Source organism: Crocodylus porosus, unplaced genomic scaffold, assembly GCF_001723895.1.
Source record: "Crocodylus porosus isolate Cpor-Errol unplaced genomic scaffold, CroPor_comp1, whole genome shotgun sequence".
Taxonomy (NCBI): domain Eukaryota; kingdom Metazoa; phylum Chordata; order Crocodylia; family Crocodylidae; genus Crocodylus; species Crocodylus porosus.
Window position 1 is genome coordinate 35,118,817 of NW_017728951.1, and position 12,743 is coordinate 35,131,559.

The 12,743-nt window shown below is 46.8% G+C and overlaps 1 protein-coding gene across 6 annotated transcripts in view; it reads left to right on the forward strand.

Annotated features, from left to right (window-relative positions):
• ARHGAP22 (Rho GTPase activating protein 22) overlaps positions 1–12,743 on the forward strand; it is a 333,567-nt gene that overhangs the window by 264,520 nt on the left and 56,304 nt on the right. For 5 of the 6 annotated variants that reach the window (XM_019555600.1, XM_019555604.1, XM_019555603.1 and 2 more), the window contains one exon: positions 90–266. In XM_019555600.1, coding sequence (XP_019411145.1) covers positions 90–266 — 177 coding nt within the window. The remainder of the gene's footprint in view (positions 1–89; positions 267–12,743) is intronic. The other variant, XM_019555601.1, reaches the window with a different exon arrangement.

The following is a 12,743-nucleotide window of genomic DNA, read 5'->3' on the forward strand; positions in this document are numbered from 1 at the left end:
GAAAATACTTGTGTAATCTGGGTTTGTCGGGGCCAGCAGTGGTCACTTATAAACTAGATGCTAACTGAGGTGTGTATTTTGTTTTTCAGGTGGTTCTGGGGACCGGGAAAAGATGCCTGTCAATCACGAGGCTTTTCTGCTCATGGCTAATTCCCAGAATGAAATGGAAGATTGGGTGAAAGCCATCCGACGGGTCATATGGGCTCCGTTTGGTGGAGGTATTGCAAATAGCTCACATGCACATAAATTAAAACATTTTCCTCAAGGTAAAACATATTCTTGTGATACTAGGATATGCATAACAGTATCAAATCACTGAGATGCCTAGATAAAAACTCTTTGTCTAAAGCTTTTTAAATCCAACTTTTTGGGATGTTGGGGGAAGAAAGGGGACGTTTTTTCCTTCTCTGAAGTATGTACAATTAACAATGAAAGAAGCTGAGTACTGGTGGTGGTAATTGTTAATTTTCAATGCTTTTTAATGATCTAGTCTCTGACACCTCCTTATCTTTCCTTTTGCCATGGAGATTGTATACTTATCTCCGTTCTCCACCTCTAGGCCAGATGCCCAACTTAAAACTTGGGGACTTCTGACAACATTCCTTTCTGCATGGGCCAATTTAGGACTCAAGCCTGTAGTGCTTATGCAAAAAAAGCTTCTGTTATCTTCAGCAGGTGTTTTGCCTGAGTCAGAACTGCAGGGTCACCTTTGGGGCAGCTTTACTGTTGCCAGCTCCTCTAAATTGTTTTAGTTTCAGTCTCAGAATATTTGATGTTTAATTTTAATCCCCTTCTCCTCAAGTCATGCTATTACATACCATTTATTTTGTCAGTGTGGTTTTACAAGGGTGGCCAACCTGGTGTACAGGTACCACAAGTAGTATGGGAAGCTTGTGTGTGTGGCATGCAGCAGATTGGGGAGAGGTACAGGCAGCACAGTGACAGATAGAGCAGGAAGCAGAAAGCAGAGCATTAAATCAGGTAGGGAGCACAGGGCAGGAAGCAGAAAGCTGAGCAGCAGATCAGTATCAGAATGGCATTTGGGGAGGGTGTGTGACTAATTCGTGGCATGTCTGCCAAAAAGGTTGGCACCACTGGTTCAGAGGATGGGACAACAGGCTGGGATTTTGATGACCTGGTTCTATCCTCAGCTCAACCACTGGCCTCCTGAGTGACAATGTGTAGTTCACTTTGCTTCTCTGTGAAAGAAGGATACTGATATGAAATGTGCCAGACAAGAGAGTTATTCTTATTAATTTTGCTGACATTGTGCTTCTAGCACATGGAAATGTGGAGAAAAACATGAGACCATGACTCTAGCGCACCGTAAAGGCATTGACATCACAAGGCCAATAAATACCGTATTTTGTTTGTTTTTTTTTAAAGCAGTCTCATGGTTTTTGGGATCCCAGCTCATGATTTTGAATGTCCAGATTTAGCAAGACTGAGATAGGTCTGGAAGGAACAGGAGTTTATATATCCCTTCCTTAGGCCATATCTACACTGTTTAGAAGGCCTGATAGCCAAGCTATGGTCTGTGCTTATAATATTTGTTCTGTTTTGCAAAAGCCCTGAAAGGCTGTCTTGGGTGTGAGTACTATGAGACTTAGTCCCAGGCAGCTGGAATGGAGATTATTTTGTCAGGGTTTCTCCACAAGTAGCCAGATAGTCTTCTCCAGCTGCTGCCAACCCACACTGTAGTTCATCGCATCTGCACATTACTCTACAGGAGTCGGAAGTCCCAGACCACACTGCTGCAGCCACAGCCATTGGTAGAGCCTTTGTGGTTCTGTCAGACAGCTTTGTGGTGTGTCAGACAGCAAGGAAAACTGATACAGCTATTCCAGACAGTTGACATCCCTCCAGCATACTACTCCTTCAGGGCACAGCACTGTCAGTGCTGCTGCTGTCAACATATGTTTGAGGTTTTTTGTCAAAATGCCCAAGGACTTGTCAGTTTGTTGAAATAGCCGCAGGCCGACTTCTACAGTTAGGGGAAACTCATGTTGCTAAACCTGTAATTCTCTATCAGGGTGCCAGGGCACCCTGGGGTGCCTCCAGATTTTTTGAAGCATGCCATGAGGTATGAGGGGATAAATGACATGTGAGGAGATAAGCAGATAAGCTAAGCAGATAAGCCAGGCTCAGTTTTATCCTTGTCTGGATGATCCCCTATCCCTTCTGCCCAGCTCCTGTGTAAGGAGGTAAGCACTATGGTACTTAATATATAAATTATTTTATATTTTTGGGTGCCACATAATTCACTAAAGTTATGGAGGAATGTCTCGAGTCCAGTGAGGGATGCCTCGAGTCCAGTAAAGGGTGCCTCAAGTCCAAAAGTTGGGAAACACTGTGCTAAACTGAGCCCAAGCTTTCAAAAGTGAGGGAGGTGACTCAAAATCATGAGATTCCATGTGTGCATTTGAGTTTTTTTTTCCTCTTTTATTATTTTTGGGTCCTTTTTCTCTGACTGCTACTTTCTGAGTGTTTCCACTCTGCAACCATGATGCTGGGGCCTTCAGAACAACTTCAAATGTTGCAAGACTTAGGATAAAATCAGGAGATCTGGCAATGGGTGCCATGTAATAAGGAAGGAAAGATAAAAGGATTTTTCTGTTACTATTTTCAGACACTGGGTGTATCTATACATTCTGTTAATGCTCCTGAATAAACTCTGGCATAGCTCACACCAGAGTTTACAGCTCCTGGGCTCAACATCTTCACATGTGCCTGGGACTGCAGCAAGTTGAGCTGGGGCAGCACAGCCCCAGCTGTTGGGGGTCTGGGTCAAAGTGCTGTGGAGGGGCTGACAGGGGCATGAGGGTGCTATAGTGCAGGGCCTGCACTATAACGCCCTCCCCTCACGCCTCTGCTGGCCAGTCTTTGTCTACACATGCATTACAGCAGTGTAATTAACTCCGCTGTAAAATAGTACTTGTGCCTGGGAGTGTCTGTGTGCTTTATTGAGGAGCTAATTAGGCAACTCTGCAGCAACATGCACGTGTAGATGTGCCCTGTGAACCTGATCCCAGTCCCACTGTCAGTCTAAACCTGTCACTCACATATGTCAGCAAGAGCTGGATCCCCTCTGTAAAAGAGATGAATTGCAATTTCCCATGTAAATCAGTTGGAAAAGAACTGAAGTTGTACATCCAGCCTTTTAATTCTCCTCTCACTTCAGCTTATTGACTGGATTTACTGATAATTCAACTAGCTTACCCATATCTGACTGCTTTTCCTGCCGCTCTAATCCCACTCTTATCGATCATATAGATTCCAAATCATCAGGAGAGAGAGAGCTTGTCGCTATATTCAAACACATTTCCAAAGTATTTCATTGCTTTTAGGGAAAGCAACCAGATACACTGTTGTCCCCACAGAATAAGAGCAGGGAGTTTGGTGTAGGGAAGGGGAAGCAGGGCAGGAGTCTTCGTGATAGGGGAAGACAGTAAACAGAGCTGTCTTTGTATTTTAATTGAATGGTTTGATATGTACTTCCCTGCTACTGCTGTTCCTAATTTGAGTGCAGAATCTTATCTATCGACACTTTTAATATTTGAAGCTGGGGTGGGGGAGGGGGAATTAAAAAATATATTAATATGTAAATATCCAGCCCTGGAGAAGGCTGATATGATGTGAAAATGAATTATGCCAAGTTAAAAGGGGAGGCTTAGCCATGCACTTTAATGTCTGCTGGTGTACTGAAGAAACTCATCCATCAAAGAGGATGGGTATCTTTTTACATGTCTATGCAGCATGAACTATGTGAACTAGTTTAAAGGTGAAGTGCAAAGCCTTTTAAAAATGAAACAGAAAACTTCTGAAAGCTGTCAAGACTTCCAGATCATAGCGGGAGACATAGGCGAGCTTAAAAGCCACGCAGAATTTATGCTTTGAAATACACTTCAAATTAGGCCTTACAATCCATCAGCCTCTAAGTCATTTGAAGAAGGGCTGTGCTGTTTATGGGGGATATTGTTTCTAACAGTTTTCATAGCTTTCAGCGCCCTGGATCCTTGAGTCTAGTCAGTTTTAATCAGAGCAGAAGCTTCTGTGAGCCCAAATTTTAAAATAAGGTATATAAGGTATTGGATTTGTTGTGTCTTTTCTTTTCCATTTTTTTTTCTGTATGAACAGAGATTTTACAGTGGATTGATGGAGCTGGTTTGTGGGTCATGTTGCTGTTATCAAGGCTGATTAACACTCTGTTGCTGTCAGTACTGACTCACACTTTCCTAAATTACCCTCCTAAACTTGTGCAGTTATTTTGTATTTACACTCATGAAACCAAGAACAGAATGTGGCCCTTTGGGACACCCATGTTTGGCTTCACAACAGGTATGGAATTCATGTCTCGCCTCTGATACCACCTCGGATGGGCCCTTCTTATTAGTTAAATGAAGAGTTGCCTCTGTGCCGTACAGCCATGCTGACCTTACTAACTATCACCAAGTGGTTGCAGAACAGGGTGGCATGGTGCAGTACTTAGAGTAGGTTCTGAGTTGCAGGGCTTCTAGATCTTATTCCCAGGTCTGCTAGTGATTGTTCCACCTTCCAGCATCCTCAAAGGCAACTGTGTGATGCTGGCAGAGTCAAATAAAGGTGATGTCATAAGTACACCATGAATCAACACTTAGGCAATTCCAGAAAATATTAGCTAATCTAAACAGAACTCATTCTTTTGGTTTACTTACACACTGACTCCTTGGTCCTTATTGCTTTATTAAAGCAATACCATCTTTGATTGCACTGCCAGCCGGGATTGTATTTGGGCCTCTATATGTGAAACCAAAGGCAACTGAAGTCACTTACTCCACCATGGGAGCGTCTACATGAGATGTTTACTGCACAGCTCACTAATTAACTATGTAGTAAATGTTTTGGTGTCTACATGTGCACTCCCATTAGGGCACACAAAACTAATAAACTCTGCAGCAGGATAGTGCTCGTGAAGTTTTTTTGTGTACTGTAATGCGCATGTAGACACTGACCCAGCTGGCTGGGGCATGAAGGTGCTTCAATGCAGGGGCTGGCTGCCAGTGAAGCACCCTTGTGCCCCAGCCAGCCACTCCACAGCACATTGAGCCTTGGTTGGCAGGCTGACCCCTGGGCCCCCTCCCTGCTGGGGCTGCTCTGACTCGACTCAATGTGCTGTGGTCCAGGTGCTCCAGGGAGCTTCCTGGGAGCAATAAACTGCAGAGCAATAAGCTCCACAGTTTATTGCTGAACATTAATGTCACGTGTAGACACATCCCATGATAATTAATGTGCTTCTCCTGAAAGAGAGAGTCTGCCTGCAAAGCTATTTGGCAATAGCTAGCCCTACTCAACTTGAAACACATAGACACTGCTTCCCTGTGCTGGATCCCACAAGAGAATCTGGGGCCTGGAATTTCCTATGTGAGATTTGCCCAGAAAAATCAAGGACTCCCCCTAAAACTACAAAAGCATTGAGAGAACAGAAGGTGCCTATACACGAGCAGCGAGGCTGCTCCAATGTGCTGTAATTATAGTGCCTCAGAGCAGACTCAATTAATTGGTAATTACTGTGCTCCAGCAGACTCCAGTATCTCGTGTATCAGCATCCCCGTGCTTAAAAATGGTGGTGGGCACTTTAACTAAAGCTTGTTGAGCACACTTTAGTTAAAGCAACACTGCCACTCTTTTTAAACAGGGGGACACTGATACATGAGACACTCCACGTGCTTTATTTGGAGCAGCCCTTGGAGCCGCTCTAATTAAAGCACCCAGCTCCCCCACGTGTATAAACACCCTGAAAGATTTGCAGTGTGAGTCCACTCTGTCAATGTTCTCTTTGGTAATACAGGGGTAACCCTACACAGGCATAATGACGGACCCTAAGCATGGCTTTGGGGTGATTGCTTGAAAGCTGCTAAATGAGAGCACAGCAGAGTTGTTTTGAAGACAAACGTTACTGGCAGCCAGAAGGGTACAGTAGGAGGAAACTGTACTAAGCTTGAGAAATGGAAGGACCATGTCCTAGCCCAACCACGGGCTCTGCACATGATTGTGGGTGTTTGTTTAACCTGCCTATTGCCTCCGTTCCTCACTCTAAGTGGGAAGTGCCTATACACTGCAGCAGCGAAGGCCACATAGGTGACTCCTGTTATCTGCATAGTATTGTAACAAAGAAATGGCTCCCTGCCTTCTCTGTCATTTGTACTGATCCTTTCCTGTCACTTCCTCACAGGCTCTGAGGAGGTGTGTGTGTGTGCTGTGGGTCCTTCCTCCAGTGGGTAGTACTGTGGGCCACATTTGTGGTGCAGGATGAAACCAGGTGTGCTCCTGAAGCACATGCCAGGTGTTTGCCTTGCCCTGCAAGTACCTCATTGTTATCTCTGCATAGATACAACTGGTGCCCCGACTAGTGTTATCAGTGTTTGTTCTTCCACCCTGGAGTCAGTATTGTCTCCTGGGAGGAAGGCCCAGCCAAAGGGAGAGCAGCAGAAGAGGCAATAGTCTTAAGGGCTGTAGGACTGCAGAAAGCCATCAAAGATGAGGGAAAGAGCAACGCGTGGTGAGGAGGACATGGTCAGCTTTATCCCATACGGTATCCACACCAAGTGCTGTCACAGCACCCTTCTTAGATAGGAATACTGAGGCACAGAGATGAGTGATGGTGAGGTAAGGAAGAGGGTCCCACTGCCTGGAAAGCCCCACAAACAGAACCATCTCTGAGGTCTGGTTCTGAGCAGCACACTCCTCAGGTCCCTTACCTAGGATAACTCGGGTCATCACTACCTTATCAGAAAAATTCCCACTCTAACCATATTTTATTTTTCTGTCACCCCTGTGCAGTAGGGAAGGACCATTCTGCTCAGTTTAAGGAGAGATGGAGGCAGAGAAAGAATAAAGGACCCGGCCTCCCACAGAACATCTGTGGTAGAGTGGAGCTTTTCCCAGACCCCTGCGACACAGCAGGCACCAGTCAGTTTGCTGGGTCCACCACTTTGCGGGATCTGTATGAGAGAAGGCAGAAAGATGGGCCTATTTGCCAGATGCCTTGGAGTGTTTAGGCAGTCAGGACTTGTAGCAGAGATGATATCATTTATTAGACCAGCAAGATTTTTGCAAAAAATAGTCTTTAATTGCAAGCTTTTGGGTACGAACACCTTTCATCAGGCATTGGAGAAAAGATTGTAAAAGTTCTCCTGGGTAAAAATGAAAGTTCATATTTCATAGGATTTCACAGAGGAGTCAATAGATAGAAAACTCCTCTGGGCTGTCAGTTCATAGCTGGTATGAAGCCTCTCACCTCCTGCGAGGATCTGTGATGATGCAAATTACCTTGAAACAAAGGCAGGAAGCAGAATCTCAGGTTTCAGGTGGTCACAGGTACTTCCTGCTTGGGAAAATATGAAGGTTTCATTTTTAAAAATCGCCTCAAAGTCAGTATCTTCCATGTGTCAGGTATCCAAGTTGTAGCCATATTGGTCTAGAGGAAAAGTCAATCGGGACTCATAGCAGAGATGATATCTTTTATTAGACCAACAAGATTTTTGCAAAAAAAAAAAAATTTAATTGCAAGCTTTTGGGTACAAACACCCTTCATCAGGCATTGGAGGAAAGATTTGTTTAGGAATTTTGGAGCTGTCCCTCTGTCAGTTATTTTAATAGTACAAGAAATCCCAGCAACTGAAGAAACACTGAGACAGGTCTGGGGGGGAATGTTAATGGGATTTTTATTCTGAGGCCATGGCAACACAAATGGAACCACCCTAGAAAGGGATCCTTGAAGGAAAAGCAAAAGCCAGGGATGTAGCGGATGGCTTGCACACAAAAGCTGTTATGGATGGCTTGCACACAAGCAAGCAGCTTCACTGGGAAGAAACTACCCTGCTATTGGAACAGTTTACCTTAGTTCAGGGACTTGTGTCATGTGACTCCAACTTCACTTTCTTGAGGGCCGCTGGTGCTTTGCCAGGACATCCCACTGGTGTGTCCCTAGCCTAAGTGACCCTGAAGCTGCTTCAGCCCCTTCCCAGAGCACACGCTGGAGGTGTGGGCTATGGCAGCTCCATGAAGAACTCTGCTCTCGGGAGTTCATCCCCTCCATGTTTTTTTCCTTTAAGCTTCCAACAGTTCCCTCCATGGGGCTGAATGGGTGGGCAGGCATCTACCATGAAGGATGCTGTTGTTCCCTTCTCCAGTCCAGCAGAAGAGAAAGAGCCTCCTCACCCTTGCCCTCCCACAGTATCTAGTGCCTAGGGCAGCGGTTCCCAATTTGGGGGTTGCAACTCCATTTGGGGCCACAATGACAAAAAAGGGAGTGACACTTGCCCCCCAGATTTGTGCATGGGGCGGGGCGGATGAGGGCTGCCCACTGCCTGCTCAGGGCTTCCTGCCCTGCTGCCCTTCCCCTGGGGTCTTAGCGGCAGAGTGGGGTGGGGAGGCTTGGTGTCACTGCTGGGAGCTCCATGCTGGCCATGCCGCCCTGGCGAGGCATCCCCTGCCCACCTGGCAGCAGCAGGGGGCACAACTCCGTGCTGCCACTGCTGCCGGGTGGGCAGGGAGTGCCTCACCGTGGCAGCGTGGGGCTCCCAGCAGCATCACCGAGCCACCCCACCATCCCACACCACATCCCACCTGCTGGGCTGTGGGGGCTCTGTGATCTGCTCTGGCCACAGCAGCTGCACAGGTCTCTGCAGTTTGCAGCTGGGGCTCAGGCACTCCTGGGGGGGCTGGGGGCTGCGGGTCCTGACCCTGGTCTTGTAGCCCTGGCAGCTGGAGGGCTGGGGAGGAGGGGGGCTGTGGGTGGGGAGTGAGGAACACTTGCAGAGCCAGAGGCTGTGGGTGTAAAGGGGGGGGGGGCACTTGGAAGGGGTGGGGTGCTACGGGTTGGGAGCAAGGGGCCATACTAAGGAAATGGGGTCATGCTGAGGAAAAGTGTGGAAAGCACTGGTTTAGGGAGTTTGATAAAGGAAACCCAGGTTCAAATCCTTGTTCTAAGCATGACACAGCTGTGTTCCCTCATCCTAAATGGTGCCCTGTTTGGCTGGCTGAGTGAGGTCCTCTCTTGTTCCACCATGGAAAACTTCAGAGGTCTCTGGCTGATCCCAGTGTGGAGCAGAATGTTTTTTTCATTCTGCAAAAAGCTTTGCCAAATGGGAAAACCGCTTCCTGTTCAGCTCAAATCCGGAATTAGTAGAAATCAAAATCTCCCCCTAGTGGCTAAAAGCATCTGTAACTCACTATGTGCTAAAACAGTCATACTAAATTTAGAGTAGCATGACATTAACCCTGGTACAAGTGTGCACTACAGACAAGCTATCTGTAAGTGGTTAATAGAGCTGGAGCCAGTAGATGGGGCTCAAAGATACGTAGCATAGGTCTGGAGTGCTGTTGGGTCAATAAACCTTGTTGTGCCTTGCATCTGGCTTTCATTTCACATGGAGCTCTTAACAGTGGTCAGAGTTTTGGAGCCTCATTTGCTAGCGGTCTATAAACACAGAAGAGCGATGGTCTCTGTTCTGAAGGCTAGTGGTCTGACAGAACCGCATTTCTTGTACTGCTTTACAAGCTCTTGTGACTAGGTGAGTGTGTGTGTGTGTGTGTGTACCTTGGCTCGCAGCAGGAGTCAATGTGAACTGCTCAGCTGGGTTTCACATGCACTGTGTTGATGGGAGTAAGCCTCCTTTAGATCATATAGTAGACGTATGCTTTCTGAAATCCTAGGAAGTCACAGATTTATTATATTTTAACATCTGTCTCCAGCAGCACAGCACCTCCTCACCTGTGGCTGGAACAGGACTAATGCAGAGGGGCAAATGCCACCCACACCAGTTCCTAGCCTGACCTGGGTCTCTGAAGACTTATCCCATAAGAACCAGCTAGATTTATGCTTGGTATATGAAAGTTCATGGGCTCATAGCCCTTGTGGCTCTCACTGCAAGTCATGCCTATGTATAATTAATTGGGCAGACATATTCCCGTGGTGTTTCCCAGCTTGGAGGCAAGAATTTTAATTTCTTTGGATTATTTCTTTGATGAATGTTACAAAGATTTGTGTTTATTAAAGGGGGAAGGTAGTCTCAGTCCCTGCAAGCTGCAGAATTTTAACTCTTTGATACCTACAAAGGAAGAAGCTCATCTCCTGTCTCTCCCCTGTCTCTCACCTCTCGTCCTGTATCTGAGGGACATTTCTTCAGCTGCCCCTGGTCAGCTCTAACACTAGAAGTCATTCCAGACCTACTTACTCCTCACTAGTGGGGATTCACTTCTGGATGGGCTGCAAGTTCAGAGCCCAGGGTCCCTCTGTTTATGACCCCTGCTCAGATTATTCTGAAAAATCTGGTTAACTTCTTTAAATGTAGCTCCTCGTGTCTTGGTTTAGGAGGATCACAGAATCTTATCAGAAAGATTTGCTCCCTGGTATTCTTCAGTGCTGTCATGTTCCAGTAAGCCTCTAAACTTTCTAGTGCTTTTCCAGTAATTTTCAGGTTCCCCACCACTAGCTGCTAATGGCCCAAGTTGCTGCTTTAATACTGAAGTGTGCAGGGTATCTCTGTGCTATCACTTTCTGGAACCATCCAGGCTCCGTGTGTATTTGTTTTAAACTTCTGGAAATAGGCCTTGGTTTTCCTGAAAAAAGTTAAGGTTGGACTCTTATGCTGTGATCCCCTGGCTTGAGGAGGGCAAGGAGCTGCAGTCAGTCCAACTCAACAGTATACAGCTGCTCCAGTGTAGAACAGAATTGAACCAGTTTTACTGATCTGATACACAGTTCAGAAACCATGGTGCCTTACATGTCCATTGTGTCAGACCTGAGTCAAGACTGCAGTGTCTTACAACAAGATTTCAGTGTTGTAAATGCCACTGGGCGCATTTACACAAGATGCTTTACAGCACATTAGACTAATATAATGCACAGTGAAGTGTCACCATTTACACTTGCACATCAATTACCACACATTAAATTAGTCTAATGAGCTGTTTTCTAGTACAGATACATACAGTGGGAGGCCACTGCGGCCTGGATAAGCTCTGATCTCCGGGATGGGGAAAGCTATTCCAGCTGCACAGCAGTCAGGACCAGTCCTGATCTCTGCAAGCCTGAGAGAGCTGTCTCAGCTGCAGGGCAGCTCCCTCCCAGCTGTGCAGAAATGGGACTGACCTAGGATCGGGACTGGAGCTGTAGCTGCAGCTGCAGCCTGCCCCACCCTACCACTGCCTCCGTACTGTATGCCTCCACTACCGCCTGCTTCCCTGTCACTGCTTTCCCTGATGCAGCAGTGGGTGGAGGGATTTATGGAAACCCTCCAATGATTAGAATTTATACATGGGAAATCATAACAAATTTATGAATTTTCCATATAGAGACCCTAACTATTGGGGGCTCATCTTAAATTCAGGGTCATCTTGGATTTGGGTAAATATGGTACATAATGGGAGCTCACATTCTAAATAGACCAAGGATGGGTGTGCAGAGACAGAGGGAGTGGCTTGCCTGAGGTCACACACCTGATCCATGATGGAGCTGCGATGAGAACCCAGTTTCTTAACCCCAAAGCCAATAATTTACCTAGAAGGATCCTCTGCCTCTCTTTTTCCAGAAATCACCTCCTGCCCTACTTAATCTGTTGTTTCCCAGCCTGTCATGCAGGTAAGGGGGCAAGGTGCTAATTGTGTGCATGTTGTTACCCAGAGCACTGACAGGAAGTAATTACAAGGGCACTGAAGCAGAGACTGGCTCTCCTTTTCAGCACTGGGCAAGATGCTGCCGACTAGCCCTTGCAACTTGCCCTGTCAGCAGACAGTGAATACATTCAGTTATTCCAGGCTCCTTGAAAACAGGACTTTTCCTAGCTGGATATATACAGAAGAGTTGGGGCTGCCCACAGATCCCTTCAGAAAAAAGCTGTTTCTCTTTTCCTAGCACTTCCCATCAGAGCATCTTACAGATGGTGCCTTCAGTAAATCAGCTCCATGCTGTCCCTGTGACCCAGGGATAGTCTTGCTCCTGTAAAAACAGATAAGAAAAGGAAACATGGAGAAGTCAGGTGGTAGAACTGGTAATGGACACCCACTCTGTCCTTCCCACCTGGTTTAATGCAGGGGTGGGCAATTATTTTGGGCGGAGGGCTGCTTACCGAGTTCTGGCAAGCTGTTGAGGGCCACATGGGTAGCCCCGCCCCTGGACAGGTGCCCCGCCCCCTGGTCACCATCTTGGGACCGGAAGTCTTGCCCCCTAATCTCTGACCTTTGCCACTGGAAGTCCCTCCCCTTGCCCCGGAAGTACTCCTTTCATAGATTTCATAGACATCAGGGCTGGAAGGGACCTCGGGAGATCATCGAGTCCAGTCCCCTGCCCAAAGGACAGGAAGCCAGCTGGCGTTATAGGATCCCAGCAAGATAAGCATCAAATTTGCTCTTGAAGGTGTTCAATGTAGGTGCTTGAACCACCTCCGCTGGCAGACTGTTCCAGACCTTGGGGGCTCGGACAGTAAAGAAATTCTTCCTTATGTCCAGCCTGAAATGATCTTGTAGTAGTTTATGACCCTTCGACCTCAACATCCTTTGGGGTGCTGTGGTGAAGAAATGTTCCCCCAGATACTGGTGGTCACCCCTGATAACCTTATACGTGGGCATCAGATCACTCCTGAGCCTGAGCTTTTCCAGGCTTAAGAGCCCCATGGCTCTCAGCCTGTCGTTGTAAGGTCTGTTTTCCTGACCTCTGATCATGCGCATGGCTCTTCTCTGGATTCTCTCAAGCTTGTCCACAT